Here is a 27772-nt window from a genome sequence, read left to right as displayed (position 1 = left end):
TTGACGGGTGAGTTAGTGTACTTATACTACATGCTTTGTCTTTTTGATTCTGGCTCATAACAGCGAAATTAAGTTTTGTTGAGGAAGTGTTCACCTTCTCTTTCATAACATTCCTTTAGTTCAGTGCACACTCTCAACCTTGTTTCCGCATGTAGCAGAGTCAACTCCTCTGGGACCCATCTTGCACATGTTTTGTGGTACTTCAGATCGTTATGGATAATGTTTTGAACTGTACCATTACTAACTTGAACCCTATCAACTGTAATTTCCACAGTCACATGGCAGTCGGCACAAATAACATCATCAATTTGACTTTCAAGTGAGGGAGTTGAAACTGCAACTGGTCAGCCAGAACGGTGCTCATGTCATTGAGTTCCGACCATTTTTGAACTGCTCTACCCACTTGTAAAAATTTGTACGATTCATACAACCTTCACCATAAACTTTAAGACATTCTACACTATATATTCACTGGTTTCTCACCTTCAGAAAGTAAAAAACAAATAACAGAACATTGTTCAACAAATGTGGACATTTCGAGTGGACTTGCTATCTTGAAATGTATTTTTGAGGTTATAAACAAAACAATGTTGATAATCAGCTGATCAGGGTTAATCCCAGTGACGTCAACTTAAAGCCATAAAAGTAGCAAATGTGCCCTACTAACAGTTTTTTCCCCAGACCAACTTGTCTCTTTAATTGTTGAATGACCCTAGCAGTTCCCTCTGCAAATCATGTATTTTCTCCAGTAAAAAAAGTTGCTGTGCCTTGGAAATTGCTCCTGTGTCAGGCAGATCCAAAGAACGCACAAACTCTCTGAATCTGTCAAAATTCTCTCACAACACAGCCGCACGCACAATCCAAGATCGCCATTGAGTAATGAGTGGCAAAACTTGGAAGGAACAGACTAAAGGTTTACCTGTAGGCAACAACACGATTCGGAGCTGCTGCAGAATCTTCTTCTGGGCAGAGATGAACTGGTTTGCAATGTCATATTTGGTCCTTGTGGATTCACAAAATCTGTGAAGGGCAGGAATCAAGCAGATCACATGCTTTAACTTAGGAAATAGAGGCTTCAATTGGTTAACTGCTGAAACCTTGTATGGAGCCTAGTCCTTAACCACAAGAAGTAGTTTTTCAAACTCAATACCAGCAGGCCAGATTTTTGACAGAAGTCCATAATTAATTGTATTATTGTACCAGCATTGGCTTTCTGTAGCTCATACATTTTTAACATGGGCTTACCTTTCTCCCCTGCTACAGGAAAAAACTGAAATGTTCAAACATATCATTCCACCGAGTCCATGGTTTTATCTACAATGATTCCTACATAGCAATCAGACACGTTATCCTTGATTATTTCTATGGTTTCTTGGTAAACAGGCTCCAGGTAGTTTTTTCTTAAAGTACTCTAATTGAGCATTAACATCTTTGTACATTTTTCAAGAAATCCCTCGAAGGCTGTATGTTTCACCTTACTGAGTGGAATCCCTGCTTATGTAAGAGCTGCACACAAATCAATGTTTAATTCCTTGAAATTTTGGGTTTCTGAAGAACTCTGTTGAAACGCATTTCGTAATAGAAGTTACTGCGATTCATTTGCTCATAAAAGCTTGTTCAATTTATGCTTAGACTGGAAATGAGTTGTTTGATGTGATCTCGCTGATGTTTTTCATCTAACAAAATTTCTGAATCGCAAATAGTACATTGCATAACAGTTCCATCATTGGCTATGAAATCTTGCTTGAATTCCTGAGACAGAACAATGAATCAGGCACTGGACACCCTGTCATAGTAAAATCTAGTAGTAAACTCATTCAGTAATGTAACACAGACCTAACACCAGTTCACTTGCTAACTCAATTCGAGTGTCACACAACTCCACCTCCACACGAACAGCTGATGTCTCTCACAATAACAAATTCACACTCATGAACAGCAGGCTACTGATTCTGGTGGGATGGAAACACTCATTGTTGATTACCTTATTGTGGGCTACTTTATAGCAACAAAGCCACAGAAAGAGATTTTGTCCAACACACAATTATTTTCCATTATTGCAGTTGTGCTTTTAACTCCCACATAGCATTTACTGAAAGTGGTAGGCTTACTATTCAAATGTACACAGCACGCTGAGGAAGCATTAATTGAAAGTTAAATATTTTATATTTATTAGATATCTTATAGAATAAATTGGAATGAAATTTAAAAGAGAAAAAGGAGTGCAGGGGGGGAAGGGGTTGTGGCCATGGTTGGGAAAAAAAGGAATAAAGGTCCCAAAAAAAGTGAAAAAGGTTTGTGAAAAAATGCTTCTTTTCACAATTAGAAACAAAATTTCACACTGTGATATCTTTCCGAACAGCTTTAATTTACCCTAAGAAAAAAGGTGGTTGTTGTTGTTGTTGTTGTGGTCTTCAGTCCTGAGACTGGTTTGATGCAGCTCTCCATGCTACTCTATCCTGTGCAAGCTTCTTCATCTCCCAGTACCTACTGCAACCTACATCCTTCTGAATCTGCTTAGTGTATTCATCTCTTGGTCTCCCCCTATGATTTTTACCCTCCACGCTGCCTTCAAATACTAAATTGGTGATCCCTTGATGCCTCAGAACATGTCCTACCAGCCGATCCCTTCTTCTGGTCAAGTTGTGCCACAAACTTCTATTCTCCCCAATCCTATTCAATACTTCCTCATTAGTTATGTGATCTACCCATCTAATCTTCAGCATTCTTCTGTAGCACCACATTTCAAAAGCTTCTATTCTCTTCTTGTCCAAACTATTTACTGTCCATGTTTCACTTTCATACATGGCTACACTCCATACAAATACTTTCAGAAATAACTTCCTGACACTTAAATCTATACTCGATGTTAACAAATTTCTTTTCTTCAGAAACGCTTTCCTTGCCATTGCCAGTCTACATTTTATATCCTCTCTACTTCGTCCATCATCAGTTATTTTGCTCCCCAAATAGCAAAACTCCTTTACTACTTTAAGTGTCTCATTTCCTAATCTAATACCCTCAGCATCACCCGACTTAACTCGACTACATTCCATTATCCTCGTTTTGCTTTTGTTGATGTTCATCTTATATCCTCCCTTCAAGACACTATCCATTCCGTTCAACTGCTCTTCCAAGTCCTTTGCTGTCTCTGACAGAATTACAATGTCATCGGCGAACCTCAAAGTTTTTATTTCTTCTCCATGGATTTTAATACCTACTCCAAATTTTTCTTTTGTTTCCTTTACTGCTTGCTCAATATAGAGATTGAATAACATCAGGGAGAGGCTACAACCCTGTCTTACTCCCTTCCCAACCACTGCTTCCCTTTCATGTCCCTCAACTCTTATAACTGCCATCTGGTTTCTGTACAAGTTGTAAATAGCCTTTCGCTCCCTGTATTTTACCCCTGCCACCTTTAGAATTTGAAAGAGAGTATTCTAGTTAACATTGTCAAAAGCTTTCTCTAAGTCTACAAATGCTAGAAACGTAGGTTTGCCTTTCCTTAATCTTTTTTCTAAGATAAGTCGTAAGGTCAGTATTGCCTCACGTGTTCCAGTATTTCTACGGAATCCAAACTGATCTTCCCCGAGGTCAGGTTCTACTAGTTTTTCCATTCGTATGTAAAGAATTCGTGTTAGTACTTTGCAGCTGTGGCTTATTAAACTGATTGTTCGGTAATTTTCACATCTGTCAACACCTGCTTTCTTTGGGATTGGAATTATCATATTCTTCTTGAAGTCTGAGGGTATTTCGCCTGTTTCATACATCTTGCTCACCAGATGGTAGTGTTTTGTCAGGACTGCCTCTCCCAAGGCCGTCAGTAGTTCCAATGGAATGTTGTCTACTCCGGGGGCCTTGTTTCGACTCAGGTCCTTCAGTGCTCTGTCAAACTCTTCACGCAGTATCGTATCTCCCATTTCATCTTCATCTACATCCTCTTCCATTTCCATAATATTGTCCTCAAGTGCATCGCCCTTGTATAGACCCTCTATATACTCCTTCCACCTTTCTGCTTTCCCTTCTTTGCTTAGAACTGGGTTTCCATCTGAGCTCTTGATGTTCATACATGTGGTTCTCTTATATCCAAAGGTCTCTTTAATTTTCCTGTAGGCAGTATCTATCTTACCCCTAGTGAGATAAGCCTCTACATCGTTACATTTGTCCTCTAGCCATCCCTGCTTAGCCATTTTGCACTTCCTGTCGATCTCATTTTTGAGACGTTTGTATTCCTTTTTGCCTGCTTCATTTACTGCATTTTTATATTTTCTCCTTTCATCAATTAAATTCAATATTTCTTCTGTTACCCAAGGATTTCTACTAACCCTCTTCTTTTTACCTACTTGATCATCTGCTGCCTTCACTACTTCATCCCTCAGAGCTACCCATTCTTCTTCTACTGTATTTCTTTCCCCCATTCCTTTCAATTGTTCCCTTATACTCTCCCTGAAACTCTGTACAACCTCTGGTTCTTTCAGTTTATCCAGGTCCCATCTCCTTAAATTCCCACCTTTTTGCAGTTTCTTCAGTTTTAATCTACAGGTCATAACCAATAGATTGTGGTCAGAGTCCACATCTGCCCCTGGAAATGTCTTACAATTTAAAACCTGGTTCCTAAATCTCTGTCTTACCATTATATAATCTATCTGATACCTTTTAGTATCTCCAGGGTTCTTCCATGTATACAACCTTCTATCATGATTCTTAAACCAAGTGTTAGCTATGATTAAGTTGTGCTCTGTGCAAAATTCTATCAGGCGGCTTCCTCTTTCATTTCTTAGCCCCAATCCATATTCACCTACTACGTTTCCTTCTCTCCCTTTTCCTACACTCGAATTCCAGTCACCCATGACTATTAAATTTTCGTCTCCCTTCACTATCTGAATAATTTCTTTTATTTCATCATACATTTCTTCAATTTCTTCGTCATCTGCAGAGCTAGTTGGCATATAAACTTGTACTACTGTAGTAGGTGTGGGCTTCGTATCTATCTTGGCCACAATAATGCGTTCACTATGCTGTTTGTAGCAGCTTACCCGCATTCCTATTTTCCTATTCATTATTAAACCTACTCCTGCATTACCCCTATTTGATTTTGTGTTTATAGCCCTGTAGTCACCTGACCAGAAGTCTTGTTCCTCCTGCCACCGAACTTCACTAATTCCACTATATCTAACTTTAACCTATCCATTTCCCTTTTTAAATTTTCTAACCTACCTCCCCGATTAAGGGATCTGACATTCCACGCTCCGATCCGTAGAACGCCAGTTTTCTTTCTCCTGATAACGACGTCCTCTTGAGTAGTCCCCGCCCGGAGATCCGAATGGGGGACTATTTTACCTCCGGAATATTTTACCCAAGAGGACGCCATCATCATTTAATCATACAGTAAAGCTGCATGCCCTCGGGAAAAATTACGGCCGTAGTTTCCCCTTGCTTTCAGCCATTCGCAGTACCAGCACAGCAAGGTCGTTTTGGTTATTGTTACAAGGCCAGATCAGTCAATCATCCAGACTGTTGCCCTTGCAACTACTGAAAAGGCTGCTGCCCCTCTTCAGGAACCACACGTTTGTCTGGCCTCTCAACAGATACCCCTCCGTTGTGGTTGTACCTACGGTACGGCTATCTGTATCGCTGAGGCACGCAAGCCTCCCCACCAACGGCAAGGTCCATGGTTCATGGGTGTGCACCTAAAAATCCTAACCCTGATCATTATCGATTTGAGGGCACTAAGGTTTGTTTCCTAAGTATAGGCTGTAACGCTGTCTAAATGGAGCGAATAACTGAATCATGTTTGCTTGTTCAAGAGTAAATTTTGGGGTACAAAATGTATTTTTTAACTTCAGATGTTTGTAATCAAGTGAGCTAAGCTCCCTTCACCTCTATTATTACATATTTGTAGTTTAGGCTTAAGTAATATTCTGCAAAGGATGAACTTACTTTAATCCCCAGCTTTTATTGTGTTCTCTGAGCCTAGTATGGACTGACTATGCTATCTGCCAAATATAAAAGGACTGACACTCATAGCAGATCTTATAAACCCCACCTTTCACGAAGGCTGGTTTCTCTTTTGAATTTAAGAAATATCCACCGGAAGTCTGTGTGATATTGACAGACACAAAGAAACACTTTGGCTTTAAAATACTGCTTACACTATTAGAAATTTTACCTGCAAAAGGTAAACAACACTACAGTGTCAGACTGGGACTATACTGCTGTGCATAACAGGCAGTATTGTGGGATACTGACCCTCCCAGCGCACCCAAGCAACCAACTCACATTACCGCCCATCTGTTTACCAGCTTTGCTATGCATGGCACAGGCTGTTTACAATGGAACTTCACAAAGCCTCCACAGTGTCCAGTGAGGCTAACCTCCCAAATAGGCAGAGTGCCTACCTTGACAGAGAGTGCTGTAGTCTGACACAACTTCCTTACACCATGTTCCACATAACCCCAAGCTGATACCCCTCTGCTTGGAAGTATTTAAACTGCACTGGGTTGTGTTACTACCAGCACCACTCTAGACTTCATACCAGTCACACTAGCAGCCCCACTGATTGGAGTCATTGCCATCGCCATAGAAGCTGTTTCCAACGCATAGTCTCACCGTATGTCATTCCAAAAGCAGCCGTTCTGTTCAAGCAATCCTCTTCTATATCTGCCAACACCTGATGTCCCAGAAACATTGTTGTCCCACTGGCAGCTACCATCATGGAGGAATTGCACCAATATCCACCAACGCCTGACATTCCACAAGCATCATCATCCTATTGGCAGTCACTGTTGTCGAGCCATCATCTCCAGCATCCACCAACGTCCCAACATCCTGGAAGTATTGTCGTCCCATTAACAGATATAGTTGTCGAGCCATTGCCTCTGACACCTGCTGATGCCGGAATACTGGAAGCCTGTCATCCTCACAGACACACTCCGAGTGCCACGTTGGATCCTACTGTCAATCCTCCTTGGAGCCTTCTACTCTGCCACCTACTACAACTCATGGATTTCATCATGTAGGCACAGCCCACGTGATGTCTGGGAATGACATTTCCATTTGTACTTCAGTAGTGTAGACAGTTGTCCTCAAACTCTGTATTTGAGTTCTGTTTCGTAATTTGCTAATAAACAGTTTTTGTGGCTCTTGGGCATTTCATCGGTACTCAGTAGCACTCCTCAGTTACATATAGAAAACTGGTGACGAGTCTGTTCCTCAAGTGTGTTAAAGAGCGTTTAGTGTCAAACTGTGTACTGTTCTTGTCTCCCACCCTTGTCCATCATACTCAGCTGGCATTGAGACTGTTCTTCACATTGCCTGACGGTAGTAGTTTGCTTCTTTGTTGCAGTGGTGTTCGTTATTTCATATGTTTGGGTTTGTATACCATCCCCACTTACAAGGGGAGGCCGCCAATTGTGAAATTCAGATTCGATTCATACTGCGCATAATAAAAGCTCATGGCCAGAGGTGCAATGTGGCAAAGCACCAAGATGCACTTCTCAGCCGTTGTCGAGAAAATCGACGCTGTCGATAATTATTAATCGTTGAGAGTATTTCACCGCAATGGTTTATTTTAACTGTCGATTTTCTCGACAACGGCTGAGAAGTGCATCTTGGTGCTTTGCCACATTACACCTCTGGCCATGAGCTTTTATCATGCGCAGTATGAATTGAATCTGAATTTCACAATTGGCGGCCTCCCCTTGTTAGTTGTCATTCTTAGAGCACCCTCGGCATCTGCCACACTTTTTTTTCCTGTACCTCTTCAGCCTTGAAAACTAGGTAGAAAGCACAGGTCTGAAGTTAGTACATGATCCAGAGCTATCATACTCCTTCAGGATTTGAATGTGGGATCGTAGATATAACCCAGATAATATCTTTGCAAGTAAAAATGTTGCCCACCAAGTGAAGAAAGAAATGGGAGACCCAATTCCAAGGACACAACACCAATCAATTATCTGCACTACAGAAGCAGTCATCAAACCCAGCTATACCCTGTCCAAGAGAAGATTTAACTTTAAACAAGCATAATGGGATAAATTTACTGAAGAACTTGATTCCAAAATCTTTGAACTAGATCCTTCTCCAGAGAAATATGATAGCTTTATAAAGCTGGTGAAAGCTGTCTCTTGTAGGTATATACCCCACAGATGTAGAACAACTTACATTCCAGGACTATACAAAGATAAAGAAAACACTTATGAATAAATATGAACACCTTTTTGAAGGTGACCTATTTGCTGAAGAAACAATACAGGTTGGTGAAGTACTTATACTAGCCATATCAGCTAGAAGGAAAGAAAAATGGTGCTATCTTATGACACAGCTCAATATGAAACAAAATAGTAGAAAGGCATGGCAATTGATGAAGAACCTTGGAAACGACCCAACAGCTATTTCCTCAGCCATTTCTGATATCACACCTAACCAGATAGCATATCAGTTACAGCTGAATGGCAAAGTTAATAAAAAATTGATAACGCCAAAGATCCAGAGAATTACTGAGGAAAATAACTATATTGGCACACCACTTTCATTAGAAGAATTAGAAACTGCAATATGCTCAATGAAGAACAATAAAGCTGCGGGGTTAAATGACTTGAGGATGGAACAGATAAAAATGTTTGGACCAGAAACCAAGAAGTGGATTCTAGATATGATGAACACCTGTGTCTCAAAATTGCAAATACCAAAGATCTGGAGAAAAACCAAAGTCGTGGTCCTACTGAAACCAGGGAAACAGCTAACAGATGCCAAAAATTTCCGACCCATATCACTCTTATGTCACCTATATAAAGTTTTAGAGAGAATGATCCGCAATCGAATCTCGGACCAAGTTGATCAAACACTGATCAAAGAACAATCTGGGTTCCACCCCGGAAGGTCGCGTTGTGGACAGAACTTGAACCTGACACAACACATAGAGGATGGATATAAACGCAGGCAGATCACCATTGTCGCCTTTGTGGATCTTACTGCTGCATATGACACTATTAATCACAGGAAAATGTTAACAAAGATCTATGTCATCACCTAAGACTTCCACCTAACACTGTTTATAAGATGCCTGCTACAAAACAGTTGTTTCTCTGTTACTCTACAAAACAAAGAGGAGCCAGCGGAGGGCACAGAGAAATGGTATGGAACACATTTTATGTTTGAGTATAATGACTTTTCTGGACACTAGAAATCTACTCTGTAGGAATCAGCATGGGTTTTGAAAAAGACGATCGTGTGAAACCCAGCTCGTGCTATTCGTCTACGAGACTCAGAGGGCCATAGACTCGGGTTCCCAGGTAGATGCCGTGTTTCTCGACTTCCACAAGGCGTTTGATACAGTTCCCCCACAATCATTTAATGAACAAAGTAAGAGCATACGGACTATCAGACCAATTGTGTGATTGGATTGAAGAGTTCCTAGATAACAGAACGCAGTGTGTCATTCTCGATGGAGAGAAGTCTTCCGAGGTAAGAGTGACTTCAGGTGTGCCGCTGGGGAGTGTCATAGGACCGTTGCTGTTCACAATATACATAAATGACCTTGTGGATAACATCGGAAGTTCACTGAGGCTTTTTGTGGATGATGCTGTAGTATATCGAGAGGCTGTACCAACGGAAAATTATACTGAAATGCAGGAGGATCTGTAATGAACTGACACATGGTGCAGGGAATGGCAATTGAATCTCAATGTAGACAAGTGTAATGTGCTGTGAATACATTTAGCTACAATATACCATGTCAGCAACTGGAAGCAGTAAATTCCATAAATTATCTGGGAGTAGGCATTAGGAGTGATTTAAAATGGAATGACCATATAAAATTAATCGTCGGTAAAGCAGATGCCAGACAGATTCATTGGAAGAATCCTAAGGAAATGCAGTCCGAAAACAAAGGAAGTTGGTTACAGCAAACTTGTTCGCCCACCGCTTGAATACTGCTTACTGGTGTGAGATCCGTACCAGATAGGGTTGATAGAAGAGATAGAGAAGATCCAACAGAGAGCAGCGCGCTTCATTACAGGATCATTTAATAATCGCGAAAGCATTACGGAGATGATAGATAAACTCCAGTGGAAGACTCTGCAAGAGAGATGCTCGGTAGCTCGGCATGGGCTTTTGTTGAAGTTTCGAGAACAAACCTTCACTGAGGAGTAAAGCAGTATATTGCTCCCTCCTACGTATATCTCACGAAGAGACCATGAGGATAAGATCAGAGAGATCAGAGCCCACACAGAGGCATACCAACAATCTTTCTTTCCACGAACAATACGAGACTGGAACAGAAGGGAGAACCGATAGAGGTACCCAAGGTACCCTCCACCACGCACCGCCAGGTGGCTTGTGGAGTATGGATGTAGATGTAGATGTAGTTGTCAACCCATCACCTCCAATATCAGCCGAGACGTCCACAAAGCCTTTCGTCCTTGAAGGCCAGTCCAGGTGCCACGTTGGATCCTACCATCAATCATCCTTGGTCCCTTCTGCTCTGTCACCTACTACGATTCTGGTACTTCTTCATGTAGGTGCAGCCCATGCAATGTCTAGGAGTGACAGTTCTATTTATATTTTAATAGTGTGGGTAGGCAAATGACAGAAGGATGGCTTTTAATTATTGTGAATATAAACACAACACATTTTATTTCAAAGAGAAGTCTGAAAATTCTACAAAACTGACATATTAAAATACGAAAGTTACATCATTTTACCAGGAAAACTGACTTATTTAATGACAAAAGGGGAACAAAAATATATGTTCGACAAAAGGTTTTTTTTTAAAAAAATACACCATCATGCTTCTGACATCACAAGATACTGTAGAAAATAAAATAAGCTACAAATCGCATTTTTGTAAAACATCGACAAAATTTTAGAAAATGAAAAAAATGGTAGAAAGTTGCACCTTAGTTAAAACAGTGACAAGAATATTCTAGAAAATGAAATTGGCTGAAAACTGCTTTTAAATGACATTGATCTCAACACTTTCCATCAACTCTAAATTACTTCCGACTTCTTCTTCATTCTGAAGGTTGGCAGCAGTAAGAGTGACAGAGTGTCTTCGTGCTCATTGAACACCTCAGTGTAGAGCTTGAATTTGTTGTTGGTCACCCTGTCTTCACCAGAGTGGAGCTCCAAAAGCTTCTTGAAGCCTCCGAGTTTGGCGTCTGAAAGTTCTACACCTGCTGTGATTCGTGTTGTGCCTTTTGTTTTGCTGAAATTTTTTCCCCTCTTCAGGATGCTCTTGACCTCTCCAACTTTAAAACTGTAGAAAGGCTCTCCATGTACTGGACAAATCATCTTGTTTTTGCTTTTTGTGAACCCTATTTTTTCAGATTTCTGAACCTGTAAATGCCTGTTACCAGTAACTTTCACTGAGCCTTCCGCATGTTTGAGCTCAGAATATGTTCAAAGATTCTAAAACAAATTGTTGTCAAGTATACTGGATGGTAGTTTTGGGGATGGGTCATTCCATGTCAAGTGGCCTAAGGGTCCCCACTTGACCATCTCTAATTTTGATGAAATTTTTACAGGATGTACATACAGACCTCACATGAAGCACTGCCAAATTACAGCTTCATCAGTAGTATGGTGGGGCCACTAGTCACCTTTTCATAAAGGCCCATTTTTTAACATTGCGACTGAAATGAATAAATGATCAACTTTGTTTTACCACTGTTCAGGATCTAAGAGACCTGTCATGCTGAAACTTTGCAATCCTGCTCAACTTTTTTGGTACAGTAGCTTAGTTGTAGTGCATAAGGTCAAACTATGGTAAATTCATCATAGTGCACTAGCAAAGTGGCTCATAAATCTTGTCACACCAAATTTTGGCTATACTTTATTGCCTTGTATGTACTGAAAGAGTAACTTTCTGAAGCTAATACTTTAGTTATCTGCAGCTTGCCAGCATGTCATAAAGCTCTGCAAGTGGCATCCAGATTCCTCAAATAATAACTAAGTTATCTTTGCTCACCTTGTCTAATCAGAAAAAGTTGTTTTTATTTTGGAGAGAGACCAGTTTAGTGTCAACAATGGAGTTTGGTAATGTGCTTCAACAATCTGTCTGAAGCACACTGTTGTGCAGTGTTCAGATGTTGTGTGTGCCTTTTTAAATGATGTAAAGTGTGTTGTCATTACTGGATAAGCATCTTTTTTCGGTAAGTAAAAATTATTTCAAGATACAGGGTGACTCTCTGGAAATGTTTATCAGGTTATTTAATTTTTTTCTGTTGTATTCTCATTCCATTATATATGGTCGTTTAACATTTTTCAGTTGGAAATATACACCACTCCCACTTTATCTAATATTGAAACAAACAGCAATTGGAAGCATAAATTTAATTTTAGTGTAATGGATATCAACGTGGTTTCAGTACCAAGTATCATTGGCCTTGCAGATAATTCTGCATGTCATCTGAAAACATACACACATCAACAAGGCTTCATTCCAATCAAAAAATTTTCATTAGACTAACAGGAATTCATAAACCAAAGAAGTGAGATATGTCTTACTGAAAATGCACAAATATACTTTGATCGCAAATCAATACTTGTGGACAAAGATGATTTTCTACAGAGATCATGTTGTAATCCTTTTGATGCAAAGAACCATTCTGGTAAAAAGGGTTTATGGATTGTCAATGTGGAAACAGCAAAACAATTGCAAGCCGTGACTAAGAGCAAGGTGAAACCTGGTCAGAAGATCTGTCCAACTTGCAGAAAACAATTTTTAGCAAAGAAAGCAGAAAGATCAGTCAACTTCAAACCAGTCAGAAGACGAAGCATATCCAGAAGTATCAATCGATTCAAGTCTAACTGCTTTTGGGGTCTCCTCTCTAAAATTTCAGAGAGTATCAAAAACGGATGTGAAAGGTTACGCAAAACGAACAATAAGCAAAGCTCAAGAGGCAATTGTGAATAGCATTGTTGCTGCTGGAGGATTCGCCCCAAAAGATCTTCAGACACCTAGTACAAGCAAGACATGTCCTGATTGTGAAGATTATAAGCAGCTGATTAAAGAATTGAAAGAGAAGTTGCAATTGTCAAGGCAGCCTGAAAAATTGCAAACACTGTCATTAGTATCACAAAGCTGGAATATAAAAGAGACAATGCAAGAATTTGGTGTTTCAGAGAGGATGGTAAGAGCAGCTAGGAAGTTACAGGCAGAAAATGGAGTATTAGCTCTGACAAAGAATGAGTGTGGCAAGAATATTCCATATGCCATAAAAGAAAGAGTGGTTACATTTTTTCAGAATGAAGAATTTAGCCGAATTGGTCCAGGTAAAAAAGACTGCGTATCAATTAGAACAGAAGGAAAGAAAGTTTTGACGTAAAAATACCTTCTTCTGAATAATTTGAACGAAATGTGTGCTGCATATCAACTTCAGCATGGGCCTGAAATTGGATTTTCCAAATTTTGCGAATTGAGGCCAAAATGGTGCATCACCGTGGGTGCTGCAGGAACCCACTCATTCTGTGTTTGCACTTTACACTAAAATGTGAAACTGATGCTTGCAAGCATTCCAATTAAAGAAGATTATAAGAGTCTGACTGCCAAAACAGTGTGCGATTCGGAATCCAAAGACTGCATGTTTCATCACTGTGAAACCTGGCCAGGAAAGGAACTACTGGAACAGTTTTTAGAAAATAGTTTTGAAGACAGTGATCCAGATGATACCACAGAGTTCAAATAGTGGGTGCACAATGATAGAGATACATTAGAAACCAAACAGATGACCACCGAGGATTTTACTGAAGACCTGATTTCAAAAACTGACAAACTTTCCACTCATCATTATGTTGCAAAGCACCAGAGCAAGCACCTAAAATGCATAAAAGAAAGCTGTAAGCCAACTGAACTGATCATATTAGTCGACTTTGCTGCAAATTATTCCTTCATTGTCCAGGATGCAGCTCAAGGTTTTCACTGGAATAACAGCCAAGCAACTTTACACCCATTTGTTGTGTACTACTTCAGAAATAACTTTGACATCAGCAGCATCAGCTACTGTATAATAAGCGACAGCCTGAAACATGATGCAATCGCTGTACATGCTTTTATAGTGAAATTGATACAAGATCTGAAGTGTCTCCTTGGAAAATCACACACATTTATTACTTCAGTGATAGGTTAGGAGTGCAGTACAAAAACTTCAAAAATTTTCTGAATCTCTGCCACCACGAAAATGACTTTGGAATCTCAGCTGAATGGCACTTTTTTGCTACAAGCCATGGAAAATCTCAATGTGATGGAAATGGAGGAACTGTAAATAGCCTGGCAGCAAGAGCAAGCCTTCAGAGACCAACTGAGGACCAGATTTTGACACCAACTGATTTGTTTAAATACTGTACAAAGAATATCAGACAAATCCAGTTTATTTTTGTTTCAAAAGAATAAATTGAAACATTAAAACTCAGGAGGAAGCATGGTTTAAAAATGGCTGCACAGTATCAGGAACAAGAGGGAATCACCATTTTGTGTCATTAAATGAAAAGCAAGTTTGTATTATACGAGTATCCAATGATACAAATTTTTTTGTGGCAAATGTAGTTTCATTCAGAAATATCACAGCCTTACAACTGAGCCAATACAGTGCCTGTATATATATGATGGAAAATGGTGGATTGGTAATGTGTCTGAAGTCTCAGAAGAAGAAAATCATGCTTTAGTCAGTTTCATGCACCCCAATGGACCTGCACTTTCATTCTATTGGCCAGCTAGGCAGGATGCTTGTTGGATTCCAAACCAACACATTATTTCTGTCATTCCAGCTCCATCAGCAACAAGAATGGGCTGACATTACAGCTTGTTAGAATCAACTGTAATTGCTATTAGTAACAAATTTCAGCAAATAAATTAATAAGAACAGAAATATTTGGCTTGGGAACCATAAAGAGTACAACTGGTATATGTATTTTTTAATGTAATATATATGTATGTGGTACGACAAGATTTATGGGCCACTTTGATAGCACACTATGATGATTTTACCATAGTTTGACCTTTTGTTTTACAGCTAAGATACTGTACCCAAAGAGCTGAACAGGATCACAAAGTTTCAGCATAACAGGTCTCTTAGATCCTGAGTAATGGTAAATCAAAGTTGATCATTTATTCATTTAAGTCACAATGTCGAGAAATGTAATGTAATGAAAATATAAGTTTATTTGTTGTTAAATGCAAAGTCTCCAAAATAAAAACAACTTTTTCTGCTCAAACGACGTGAGCTCTTTTCAATGATGCCGAGAAAAATCAAATTTGAGTGATCCCTTTTGAGATATGACCTTTTGAAAGTGACCCAAAATTGACTGATTAAATTTTTTAAACACACTTCGAACTTCAATAACTCAGTTATTATTGGAGCAATCTGGGTGCCACTTACAAAGCTTCACGACATGCTGGCAATCTGCAGTATTAGCTTCAGAAAATTACTCTTTCAGTAGATACAAGGCAATAAAGTATAGCCAAAGTTTGGTATGACAAGATTTGTGAGCCACTTTGATAGCACACTATGATGAATTTACCATATTTTGACCTTTTGTACTACAACTAAGCTATTGTACCCAAAAAGTTGAACAGGGTCACAAAGTTTCAGCAAGACAGGTCTCATACTCCTGAACAATGGTAAAACAAAGTTGATCATTTATTCATTTCAGTCGCAATGTCAAAAAACGAGCCTTTACGAAAAGGTGGCTAGTGGCCCCACCATACTACTTATGAAGCTGTAATATGGCAGTGTTTCATGTAAGGTCTATACGTACATCCTGTAAAAATTTCATCAAAAGTGGGGAGCTTGTCTAAATTTAGGCCACTTGACATGGAACGACCCGGATAACTTCTACTACCCTTATTGTAGATGGATGTGACCGTGCCTTTATCCAAGAAATGGACACAGTTTTTTGTTCAAGGGATCTACAATAGATTATAGTCAGAATAGCAGCTAACTCAGTTGCAAATTCAGTAGAGAATCTGACGGGGATTCCATTTGGGTCTGGAGCTTTGTTCAGTTGTAACAAATTCAGATGTTTCTTACCACCACTCATGCTAGTACTTATTTCATCTTTTCAGTGGTATAAGGATTATACTGTGCTATTCTCCTGTGTTTTCCTTTACAAAGGAACATTTGAAAATGGAGTAAGCATCTCAACTTTTGGTTTCCTACCCTCAATTTCAGTTCCCGTCTCATTTGCTAGGAACTGGACACTACCTTTGGTGCCACTAACAGCCTCCATTTAGCTGGAGGTCAACAAAACATTTTTGCATTCAGAAAAGCAAGTTGGCGATTCATATTTCATGAAAAGTTCCTGTGGCAATGAAAAAATCCACCTAAATTTGCATATTGTATAAATACAATATACAGATCTGCGACACTCTCTTCACCATTTCACAATAATACAAAATGAGCTGCCCTTCTTTGAACTTTTTTCATGTTCTCTATCAATCCTACCTGATTAGGGTCACATACCGTACTGCATTTTAGCTACTGAATTTATGATACTGGTTACTCACGTACCTTTGCATTAGTGCCTTCTATTGGCTTCAGTTACCTGTATAAATACAAGATGCATACAAGCCATCACAGCACTTGCTATGTACCTAATATATAGACACTGATTTTGATACATGAGCATATTTTTATGGTATGTGTGGCTGGTATGCCTTATTATTATTCTGTATGTTTCCTATGTATCAACAGATCTGTTGTAGATTCTGTTTCAGCTAATTGGACTTAGGTTGTTACACCATTATTTTTCTATTTGTAACAGCTCTGCAGATGGCATGGCCAAAACTGGTAATTGTGATTTGTACAATTTATGTGATGAAGATGGGTCTTTATAAAGGAAATCAATTGTTTAAATCTGTATCAATTCCTAAGGGACCAAACGGCTGAGGTCATCGGTTCCTAAGCTTACACACTATTTAAAGTAAACTTATGCTAAGAACACACACACACACACACACACACACACACACACACACACACACACACACACACACACGTGGGAGGACTCAAACCTCCGGCAGGAGCGTCTGCGCAATCCATGATGTGGCACCTCAATTCGCGCGGCCACTCTGGGTGGCTACAAATGAACTGAATTATCATTGAATTTTTACAAGACTCAGTGCACACAGTATAATAGATCTCATAGAAATCCACAAGCTACAAAAACAGGTTACTTCATACAATGAAATAAAAGAGTAGAAAGTGCAGAGTTTTTGTGACAGCACTTGGATCAAAATCTTAACTGCTAAATTCAATGCCTAATTATGAATTATCATTTATGTTCGCAGTTGGGCCTAGGGATGATTACTACCATAGGTGATTTACAGCTGACGAAACTAGCTTATTCTGAATAGTTCCACCTGCTAATGAATTATGGAATGATTTTCAGGGATAACTCAATGTAGGGAGATAGTATTTTCAGAGTAGAAAAATGCTTTGTATGGTGTTAATTCTATTATAGGATATCCAGTAAAGACCTTCCTCATATACATAGCTAGTGCTCGATTTGTGAGCTCTCTGTGTGTATGTGTGTGTGTGTTAAATGTCATGTAGATAATGTGGTGTTTCTCACTCAAAGAACTTTGTTGGAGAATTCCTTCTAGGTCCTAATCCACCGAAAAGTATTTTTACAGCAACTGTTAAATTTAATATTTTAGGTTAGTTTATAATTAGAATGAACAGTGTAATACAGTCATGTGAAGTCATTTCACCAGATTGTACTGAGATGTAAATAAAATGTTCATCTTGACTTCTTTGCACAACCCAGAGATTTATCTCAGTGGGGTCCGTGGAATACGGCTAGTAAAATTCTCCCGTTCACGAATTTATCGTATGACATACCCTTACCTCTGAAACTAAAGAATGGTATGTAGATGATTAGGCTAACGATGTTCCTTATTGAAACATTAGCTCTACTGTTACGAGCTCAAGATGCAGCTATAAATTAGCTATGGTGTTAGTGAACGAAACATTTGGATGAATCTCTGCGTGTGGATATAAATGTGGTTGAAACAGTGTTGTAAAACACTCGAAAACTGAGCACATTTAACTAACCTTAACAAATTGATCGCTTGAACATGTGGCCATTCTTTCACCGTAGTAGTCATATGCAACATCATGTATGAGATCCTTATGTTCAGCGTTTATCGTCTGGGCTTCGTACATTTTCTCTACTGTAAACAGTAAACACAGAACAGCGCTTTTACGTTCAAACTTGTCCTCATACACACTTAGTACATTCTTACCAACAACCAAAAACTTTATGCATTTTTACAATTGGAGCAAAACATTTCACTTTTTTGACAGTGCCTACTGTTTCTGAAAAGATGTTATTGTGCAATGAATGTGGAATTTTTCATTACTGCAGTCTAGAATTCTTATTTATAACTTATGAAACGTGGTGTTCCATTTACAAGTTCCAATTGTATGGACCATACTACCAACATAACATCGTTCGTCATTTGTTCGCATGACCAAAGCTAAACTAGGTTGAGGGAGAACTGGGAGAAGGCACGAGTTCACACTTCACAGTTGAGAGATAGTGTTGTGGTGTGTTGATCGTCTGTGTTTATCGTAGTGTTTTAGTGTTGGCTGAGTAAACATGTTAGAAGCAGATGAAATACTGGAACTTTTTAGAGGCTGTTTGCCCTATTACCTATTTATAATGCTACCTGTGCTTATTATAATTTCACCGGTTAATCCAGTGGACGCGGCACACGAATTTCCCGTGTATCGTATGCAACATTTTGATTTACACGGTGTACCTCGCGGTAAGCTGAGCGTTTCTCGTCTTAAAATTGTGTGTTCTGTAATTAATAAATTGGCGTTCACAAGACACTCGCCCGTCGAATACGTTTGTCAGGATGTTGTTATTGAATTAAAGAAACCTTGCAGGGAGCAGACATGCCCCCGTAAACCTGGAGGCCCGTTCGTTGACTGGATGGAGTACCGCACGGCAGTGCATAGTGGCACGTTTGGAAGATATAACTCCAGACCAATTTCGAGAAATAAGAGCCAAAGCAGGGGCTCTCCTCCTTGTCCTGCCTCGGCAGATTTCCAGTCTATCGGACGAAGCCAAGCAGGTGTGTCATTTTATTTGCAGCTAATAATTTCCATACCCAATTGACAGGCTGAGTTAATTTTCCTCACAGACAAATTAATTCATCATTTATAAAGTCATGTAAATAAAATAATAATGTCACGTAATTTGCAGCTTACATGCTGTTGTCGAGTAGAATATCAGAGGTTGATTTTGGTACTAATTTAGCGGCAGCGCCACTCTGTTAGCATAGCACACACAACCTTAATTTGTCGCTATTTATTTGTTTGTTTTGCTCTGATTATGTGAGCCACTGTAAAGACTGCTTAACTCAGTTTCCCGATATTTAATACAAATAATGGACATCAAACAGAACCTTTAGCCTCTCTGAATTAGTCCCAAGTATTCAAGGGTCTTTTAAGATTTTTAATTCACTGATAAGTGTAAATAAAATCTCCCAGTAATAGAAAAGAGTTGTTCTTTAAGACCCTTCTACTTTGTTTCACAAACCCCCAGCCATCTCTTACAAATATACTACTGGAGATTCATAAATTATATGGAGTAGATGATCCTAAACTTGTGTGGGGTGTAACAGTTTCCATACAATGTGAGAATCTGGATGAAATTGTCATTTAGATCTAAATCCATTTACAGAAAGTTTGAGGAAACGAAGTCATACAGTAAGTGAAGCAAGCATATGAATAAAAAAATGTTAAAATGGTATAAGAACTGGATGAATAAGAAACATGCCTGATATTGTGACTTAAATAAACCTAATGTGATGAGCTATCAGTTAGACCTGCTAACTAGTTAACATGGTGTGCTGCATGGTGTTTTCATAGGTCCTGTAATGTAAGGTACACAGTGCACTTCACATGGCAGTTAGTCTCAAACATAAATATGATTAGGGTCATAGTTGGAGGTATGAAGCTAAGTGTTTTCAACAGTTTTCAAAGTGTATTAAATCTGAAACATACCTTCATCAGGGCTCAGACCATTTATCATTCACAAAAGAGGAACATCATACCCACAAACCTTCTGACCACTCACAAAATGGTGTCCCATCCCCCATCCAGTCTATTAAAATCGTAGTCCGTCCTTATGCCACACCAATCCCAGCCACAGTCACACGATTCACACCTTCATGGTAGTCTGATTGATACACTCGCCTGTCACATCCTACAACGTCTGGCCATCCTGATTTAGGTTTTCCATGATTTCCCGAGATCGCTCCAGGCAAATGCCGGGATGGTTCCTTTGAAAGGGCACAGCGAACATCCTTCCCCGTCCTTCCCTAATCCGATGAGACCGATGACCTCGCTGTCTGGTCTCCTCCCCCACAACAACCCAACCCAACATCCTACAATAGTCCCATCACGGCCATATCCTGTCCTATCCAGTCAGAGACAGGGCCATTGTGAAACCAGTCATATCATATGTCAGCTCTGTTTTAATCTGTGCACAGCTCTTTATGTGTGCATTAGGTGTGCCACCAACCAGCTGTGGCCACGAGCATAGCTGAAGCGGTTAGTGGAAGAAAGTGCTGATCCCCAACTTAGTGAGAATTAGTCTGAACACATTATCTGTTGTGCTTCCAGCTGCACTACATGCTGGCCACAAGTTAATTATGATTGAACTACTAGAAAGCATTTGTTGCTATATAAAATGTTTTCCCCCTTACCTCATTAATGTTCTTTTCTTTGGATAAAAGCATTGCCATGCCACAGTGTAAACCTGGTATTGACATAAATAAAGATATGGATGCATGCAAAAATGTTCATGATAATTGATTCAGATCTTGATTATGCACCAGGGAGTGAGCCAGTTGTTATGGATGCTTGCAAAAATGTTCATAAGTGATTCAGATCTTGATTACGCACCAGGGAGTGAGCGAGTTGTTCAAGAGGCCGTAAATGTGGTTTAGCATTATATTACCACCATTCTAGCTTCAAAATATTAGCGTAAATGACATTTTGTTGTAGATAACCGCCACAAAACATTTTTTTATCTTTCTGCAATTAGTTTAAAGGTTGAGGTCACCATCTGGCAAATTTTTATGGTGAATACCACTAGTCTACAGTTTTGAAATGTTATCAATAATTATTTATCATTATTTGTGTAAGTGAGTACGGCATATGACACAGAATCATTAATTTCGACTGGTAGTCAATGAACATATATTTGATCTTTTCAAACTGAAAATAATGCTGTATGCAACAAAGAAATTCTGTGAACATAAAAACCCGAGAACAACAGAAGATTTTCCTTCACTGAGAAAACCTAAAATCACACAAAATATGTGATTATGGCCAATATCTCAACTTTAAAAGAGCTGTTGGCCTTAAATTGGATCACAAAACCATATCAACGAAGGTAAAATGTCAAGTAAGTCTAGACTTCTTCAACCCTCACTGCGAGCTGCGACAACATCGCTGTAGCCTACACAACACACAATTATCCCTCTGGCTCTGATCTTTACAATTCAAAGATACGGATCTGGTATGTACATATATACCAACTATACATCGTAGCTACTTAAAAAATCTTTATGTAAATAATTATCAAAGTAAAGATCTAGAATTGCTTTGTCAGTGGTGTGAATACACTTAACAAAAGTTCACAAAGTTTCTTTGTGTTTTACACATGTTGTAGTTTGTTCATGTGAGAGGATTTGATTCTTCAGTATTTTGTTTTCCAACGCAAAAAAAAAAAAAAAAAATAATCCCACACAAGTGAATTTATTCAGTACAGAAAATCTGATATAGTTGTTTTGTGAGGTTTTAAGTCTTTCACTGTAGGCCTAATATCTTTTTCTTTTGTATGTTTAGTGATTCTACTCAGTGATTTAAGACTGTAAAAATTGCATATTTGCTCTCAAAGCTTTTCAGGCTACTTTTTGAAGAAGACAGCATTAACTGATTAAATAGTTAAGTAGCATTGTAAAAATTCATAGGAAAGTTACAAATATGTGGATTGTGATTTACAGATTTAAGTAAACATATAATACGAAAAGACTCAAAACTATGGTCTCATTTGTTTAGCACTTTCTTCTGCCAACTCCTTCAGCTATCAGCTCCACAACACTCTCTCTTTCAATGGATGCTCCACAATCTGTGCCATCTTGATCTTTTCCCCACACAAGCCTCTCTGTGTTATGTAGACATTAATGTCGCAAAACATGCATAGATTCCATAATCTCTATCTTCTACTGTTCCCTAAAAATATGTAAATATGAATGATTTAATTCTCAATAATGTAGGTAGAATTAACATGAATGAAGCATAGTTGTATCTGCTTAATGTAACTGCCACAAGGCAAGATATAGTGTAATTTCTTTCATTTATACATAACAAGTGAAAAAGACTCTGCAGAAGATATCTATTTTCATAACTGAGTGTCTAATTGATAACAGAATACATAAAGAAGAGGGGGGGAGGGGAGATAACTTCAGTCATTCAACAGCCACACTCTACCTCACTTTCCAATTCATTCCCCATGTCATTGTGTGTAGTGAACAACTCCCTCTGCCTGTGACTAGAGTGACATCATCCATGTCACTTTCCTATCTTGTGCAGCTGCTGTCTTTCTCTCCTGTTCATCAGCCACTTTTCTCCAATCCTACCCCTCGCTCCCCATCATCCACTCCACATGATAACACCCAACAAAATGTAGTCAGCCAGGGCAGTGTAGCTCTGCATCTGTATGTATTTGTATTCTTTTAACTACACAGAAGGATTTGTTTAAAAGTTAACAGTATTTGCTGTTTTACTTACGTAGCTATAGACTACATGTCATCTGAACTTGTGTATGTGCAGAAGTGTATGAGGTGATTATTAACACAATTGGATAGATAAAAAAGTCTACTCACCAATTGAGGGGTATATTTGGGAAAAGTTATCCAGAACTGCGGGTCAGGGGAGACTTACCGGACAGGATGAGAAGGAAACACTTTCCTCCTCCTTCCCACCTCATCCCGTCCGGTAAGTCTCCCCCTGACCTGCAAGTCTGGGTGACTTTTCCAAAAACTAATCCATTTCCAAAACCTCTCCATTCCTTAACCTTCATCCCTTCTGCAGGAATAAGGAGCCACTGGCTCCGAAAGCTTGCATAAGTATAACCTTCTCTTATGTGTGTGTGTTTTAGTTGTCTGTTTTAGTTGTTATAAGGTAATTATTGGGTTGTTATAGCCACACATCATCAAACAGAAAGCAGTTTACAGTACTTACTGACACTGATCACATTGCTGCACTGAGGACATAAAAAAAGTCATATTTTGTGTAGCATTCATATTATTTGATTTTATTGGTAATATATTCATCAACTGATGTTGCTAAGAAATTTGTTAACGGAGTAGTAGTTGGCCAGTAATAAATTCTTCTTGCTTCTTTTAAAATGAATTTTATTAGTTGCTAAACTTTTTACGGTTGCCCCTAAGTTGTAGAAAATGAGCAACCCTGAATAATGGACACCTTTCTGGACTACTAATTGACTTCTAATCTTCAGGTGGATTGTTGTTAATTGTAGTATCGATTATGTGGACTGAACTGTTGGTTTGAAAAAGGATGTATTGATGACAAATTTCATGAAAGAGTAAATATATTGGGAAACAGTAATCAGTATTCCCAGTTCCTTGAAAAGGCCTCTGGAGGGTGTTAAAAGTTGGCACTACAAATAATTCATATTACACATATTTTAACTGGTCCCCCCCTATGGGCCTGGGGGTTAGAATAGGCCCGAGGTATTCCTGCCTGTCGTAAGAGGCAACTGAAAGGAGTCCCTTGTGTTTTGGCCTTTACGTGATGGTCCCCTGTAGGGTTTGATCTCCATTTTTCAAAATTTTCCCGAAGAGCGAGCCAGTTGGGGAAGGGCGCCTTACATGCTGCACTGCATCCTTCATGCGCTGAGACCTATCGCATCCTTCATCAACGTGGATCTGCACTTCTGCTCATTCTCCAACTGTTGGACGAGGTCATCCTCCTGCGGTGCATATTTTTCCATCAACTGTGCGATATCATTTTCTACGCTGACAGTGATAATGGACTTGTTTGCTTGGTTGAACCTGATATCCACCATGGTAGCCAGTCCGTTTTGGTGGGGCCACCATATACCCTGTTGGTTGTAGCCCCCTGACCACGCAGGGATCGCTCTGCTGATGCGTGCACCGTTAACTCCCCATGTATGCCGAGGAATAGATTCCCGTCACCCTGGGGCATCGGGACTCCCGTCAGTGGCCATCCTGCCTGGTGGCATTGCTGCAGCTGGGTGGCTCCTGTGGGGAGGGCCCCTGGTCAGGTGGGTGGCATCAGGTCAGATAAAATGCAGTGAAGTGTAGTAAATCATCTCTTGCTGGTGGTCAAACACCAGCAGTCTCTAAGCATTCATGTTCTCAATTCAACGCACAGAAGTATGACCCCAAATCGTTCCCCTCCCTTGCCACACCATGGCAGGAACATCAGGCTAAGTATGGTAGCGGCTCTTATTCACCCCGGTACCTTGTATGTTCGAGAGCTGATGGGGCATCTTTCATGACGAAGCCTCCAGTATTTTGTTGTTGAGGTGGAGGGCTTGTCCAAAATGAGATCTGGGTCAGTCTTCATCAAAACGGCATCCTCTGCCCAGTCATGGGCGTTACTCCCTTGTGACAAGCTGGGGATGTTCCTGTAACCATCACACCCCTAAGAGCTTAAACATGGTCCAGGATATCAAATTTCATAGGGACGTTCTTCTGCAGTCTGACAATGAGCTGCGCACCAATTTGGAGTGGCGAGGTGCTCATTTTGTTTGGCGTGTCCGCAGGGGTCTGGAGGATAATCTGGTTGCCACCAGTGCCTTCATCTTGGCTCTTGAGGTTGATACATCACCCGAGAAGGTCAAGGTGATGGTCTACCACTGTGATGTAAAGTAATATATCCCTCCCCCAATGCGGTGCTTTAAATGCTGGAAGTTTGGCCATATGCCTCCCCCCCCCCGCTGTACTTCCAGCGTCATTTGTCGAGATTGTGGAAGCCCATCACATCCCAATACTCCACGTGTACACCCCCCCCCCCCCCCCCCCCCCAACTGTGTCAACTGTCGAGAGCATCATTCGTCTTGCTTGCCTGACTGCAGGATTCTCCAGAAAGAAAGGAAAATCGTGGAGTACTAGACCCTAGACCGACTGACATACACTGAGGCTAAGAGAAAATATGAACGCCTGCATCCTGTGCATATGACATTGTCTTAAGCTGCCGCTACAACAGTTGTGACACCATCAGCTCGGCAAACCCAGGTCACCTCTCAGAGCCAGAAGACTAAACCTGCCCCCTTGATGGTGGGGGGCATTTCCCTCCCTTTTGCTCCTGCACCCATTGGGGACATCCATCCCCACTTCTAAGGTGGAGAAGTGTAAGTTTTCTTCGACTTCTCTCACTAGGAAAGGCTCCCTTGGGTGACTCCCTTCCCAGGTTTCTTTTAGTGAGAAAGACGACACCCGCCAGTGGCTGAAGAGCCCAAAAGCAGCTGGTTGTAGGGCTTCACACACATCCTCAGTTCCGGAGACGGAGCCAGTTGAGTCCTCCGAGCCAGGGAAACCCAAGGAGCAGTGATAGGAATCCAAAAAGAAATCCCCTAACACCAAGGAAATTGTGGTGGCACCCACTCCACCGCTGCCTACAAGCTCTGTGGCTGAGGATCGGGTGGAGATTTTGGCATCCGCTGAGGACCTAGATCTCGCCAATCTCATGACGACGTCATCCTCCAGTGGAATTGCGGTGGTTTTTTCCTCCACCTGGCTGAGCTACAGCAACAGTTAAGTTTTACACCTTCTATCTACATAGCCCTCCAGGAAACCTGGTTCCCAGCAATGCGGACCCCTGCTCTCAGAGGAGGCTATAAGGTGTATTACAGTAACCATAGCGACTGTAATCTTGTGTCAGTTGGAGTGTGCGTTTATGTCCTAAACTCGCTCTGTAGTGAAACTGTGCCCCTTCAAAGCCCTCTTGAAGCTGTGGCTGTCAGAATAAGGACGAAACAGGAAGTAACTGTTTGCAATGTATATCTTCCTCCAGATGGTGCAGTACCCCTGGATGTATTAGTTGCACTGATTGATCAACTCCCTAAACCTTTACTACTTTTGGGAGACATTAACGCCCATAACACCTTGTGGAGTGCACTGTGCTTACTGGTCGAGGCAGAGATGTCGAAACTTTATTGCCTCAGTTCGACCACTGCCTCTTAATACTGGGGCTGCCACACATTCCAGTGTGGCTCATGGTAGTTACTTGGCCATTGATGTATCAATTTGCAGCCCAGCACTTCTCCTGTCTATCCACTGGAGAGCACATGATGACCTGTGTGGTAGTGACCACTTCCCCATCTTCCTGTCACTGCCCCAGCATCAGGCACACGGACGCGTGCCCAGATAGGCTTTGAACAAGGCAGACTGGGGAACTTTCACATCTGCTGTCACCGCTTAATCTCCCCCACACGGTAACATCGATGTGATGGTTGAGCAGGTGGCTAGCACAATTGCTTCTGGGGCAGAAAACACTCTTTAGGGTGCCCGAGGCGTAAGGCAGTCCCTTGATGGTCACCAGAGGTCGCTGAAGCAATTAAGGAGTGTCGGCGAGCTCTACAGAGGCATAAGCAGCATCCTTCCCTGGAGCACCTCATAGCCTTTAAACGGCTTCGTGCCCATGTTTGCTACCTTATCAGATAACGGAAGAAGGAGCATTGAGAGAGAGAGAGAGAGAGAGAGAGAGAGAGAGAGAGAGAGAGAGAGAGATATATGTCTCCACCATTGGGGTGCCACATGTTAACTTCCCAAGTCTGGGCAAAGAAAAAATGTCTTTTCGAGTACCAGGCCCCAACAGCTGTCCCCAGTGTTACCATAAATGGCGAGTTACGTACCAATGCAAACGTGATTGCCAAGCACTTTGCTCAAGCCTCTGCGTCGTAGAATTACCCCCCAGCCTTTTGCACACTCAAATGGCAGCTGGAAGGGCATGTCCTCTCGTTCACTATACGCTGGAGTGAATCCTATAACACCCCATTTACAGAGTGGGAGCTCCTCAGTGCCCTTGCACATTGCCCCGACACAGCTCCTGGGCCTGATTGAATCTACAGCCAGATGATTAAACATCTCTCATCTGACTACCAGCGACATCTCCTCGTCATCTTCAACCTGCTCTGGTGCGATGGCATCTTTCCAAGCAATGGCGGGAGAGCACTATTATTTCGGTGCTCAAACCCGGTTAGAAGCCATTTGATGTGGATAGCTATTGGCCCATCAGCCTCACCAACATTCTTTGTAAGCTGCTGGAACGTATGGTATGTCAGCAGTTGGGTTGGGTCCTGGAGTCACGTGGCCTACTGGCTCCATGTCAGGGCGGCTTCCGCCACAGTTGCTCTACCACTGATAATCTTGTGTCCATTGAATCTGCCATCCAAACAGCCTTTTCCAGACGACGGCACCTGAGTGCTGTCTTTTTTTACTTACGTAAAGCATACGACACGACTTGGCGACATCAGATCCTTGCCACAGTGTAGGAGTGGGGTCTCCAGGACCACTCCCGATTTTTATCCAAAACTTCCTGTCTCTCCATACTTTCTGTGTCCAAATTGGTGACTCCCATAGTTCCATCCATATCCAGAAGAATGGAGTCACACAGGGCTCTGTTGTGAGTGTGTCGCTATTTTTAGTGGCAATTAACGGTCTAGCAGCAGCTGTCGGGCCCTCCGTCTCACCTTCTCTGTA

General features: G+C 40.7%; 2 protein-coding genes across 2 annotated transcripts in view; one reads left to right on the top strand and one right to left on the bottom strand.

Annotated features, from left to right (window-relative positions):
• The window catches only part of LOC124615438 (nucleoporin SEH1), a 154571-nt gene extending 136325 nt beyond the window's left edge, over positions 1–18246 (bottom strand). The window contains exon 1 of the mRNA XM_047143325.1: positions 18054–18246. Within this exon, the coding sequence (XP_046999281.1) occupies positions 18054–18164 (111 nt within the window). The 5' untranslated portion in view covers positions 18165–18246. The remainder of the gene's footprint in view (positions 1–18053) is intronic.
• Positions 18247–18479: 233 nt separating this feature from the next.
• LOC124615553 (nicalin) overlaps positions 18480–27772 on the top strand; it is a 118670-nt gene continuing 109377 nt past the window's right edge. Inside the window, exons 1-2 of the mRNA XM_047143528.1 lie at positions 18480–18769; positions 18894–19081. Of these exons, the coding sequence (XP_046999484.1) occupies positions 18601–18769; positions 18894–19081 (357 nt within the window). The 5' untranslated portion in view covers positions 18480–18600. The remainder of the gene's footprint in view (positions 18770–18893; positions 19082–27772) is intronic.

This window comes from Schistocerca americana, chromosome 5 (assembly GCF_021461395.2).
Source record: "Schistocerca americana isolate TAMUIC-IGC-003095 chromosome 5, iqSchAmer2.1, whole genome shotgun sequence".
Taxonomy (NCBI): domain Eukaryota; kingdom Metazoa; phylum Arthropoda; class Insecta; order Orthoptera; family Acrididae; genus Schistocerca; species Schistocerca americana.
The sequence above is the reverse complement of the archived record's forward strand: the minus strand, read 5'-3'. Positions and strand labels throughout refer to the sequence as shown.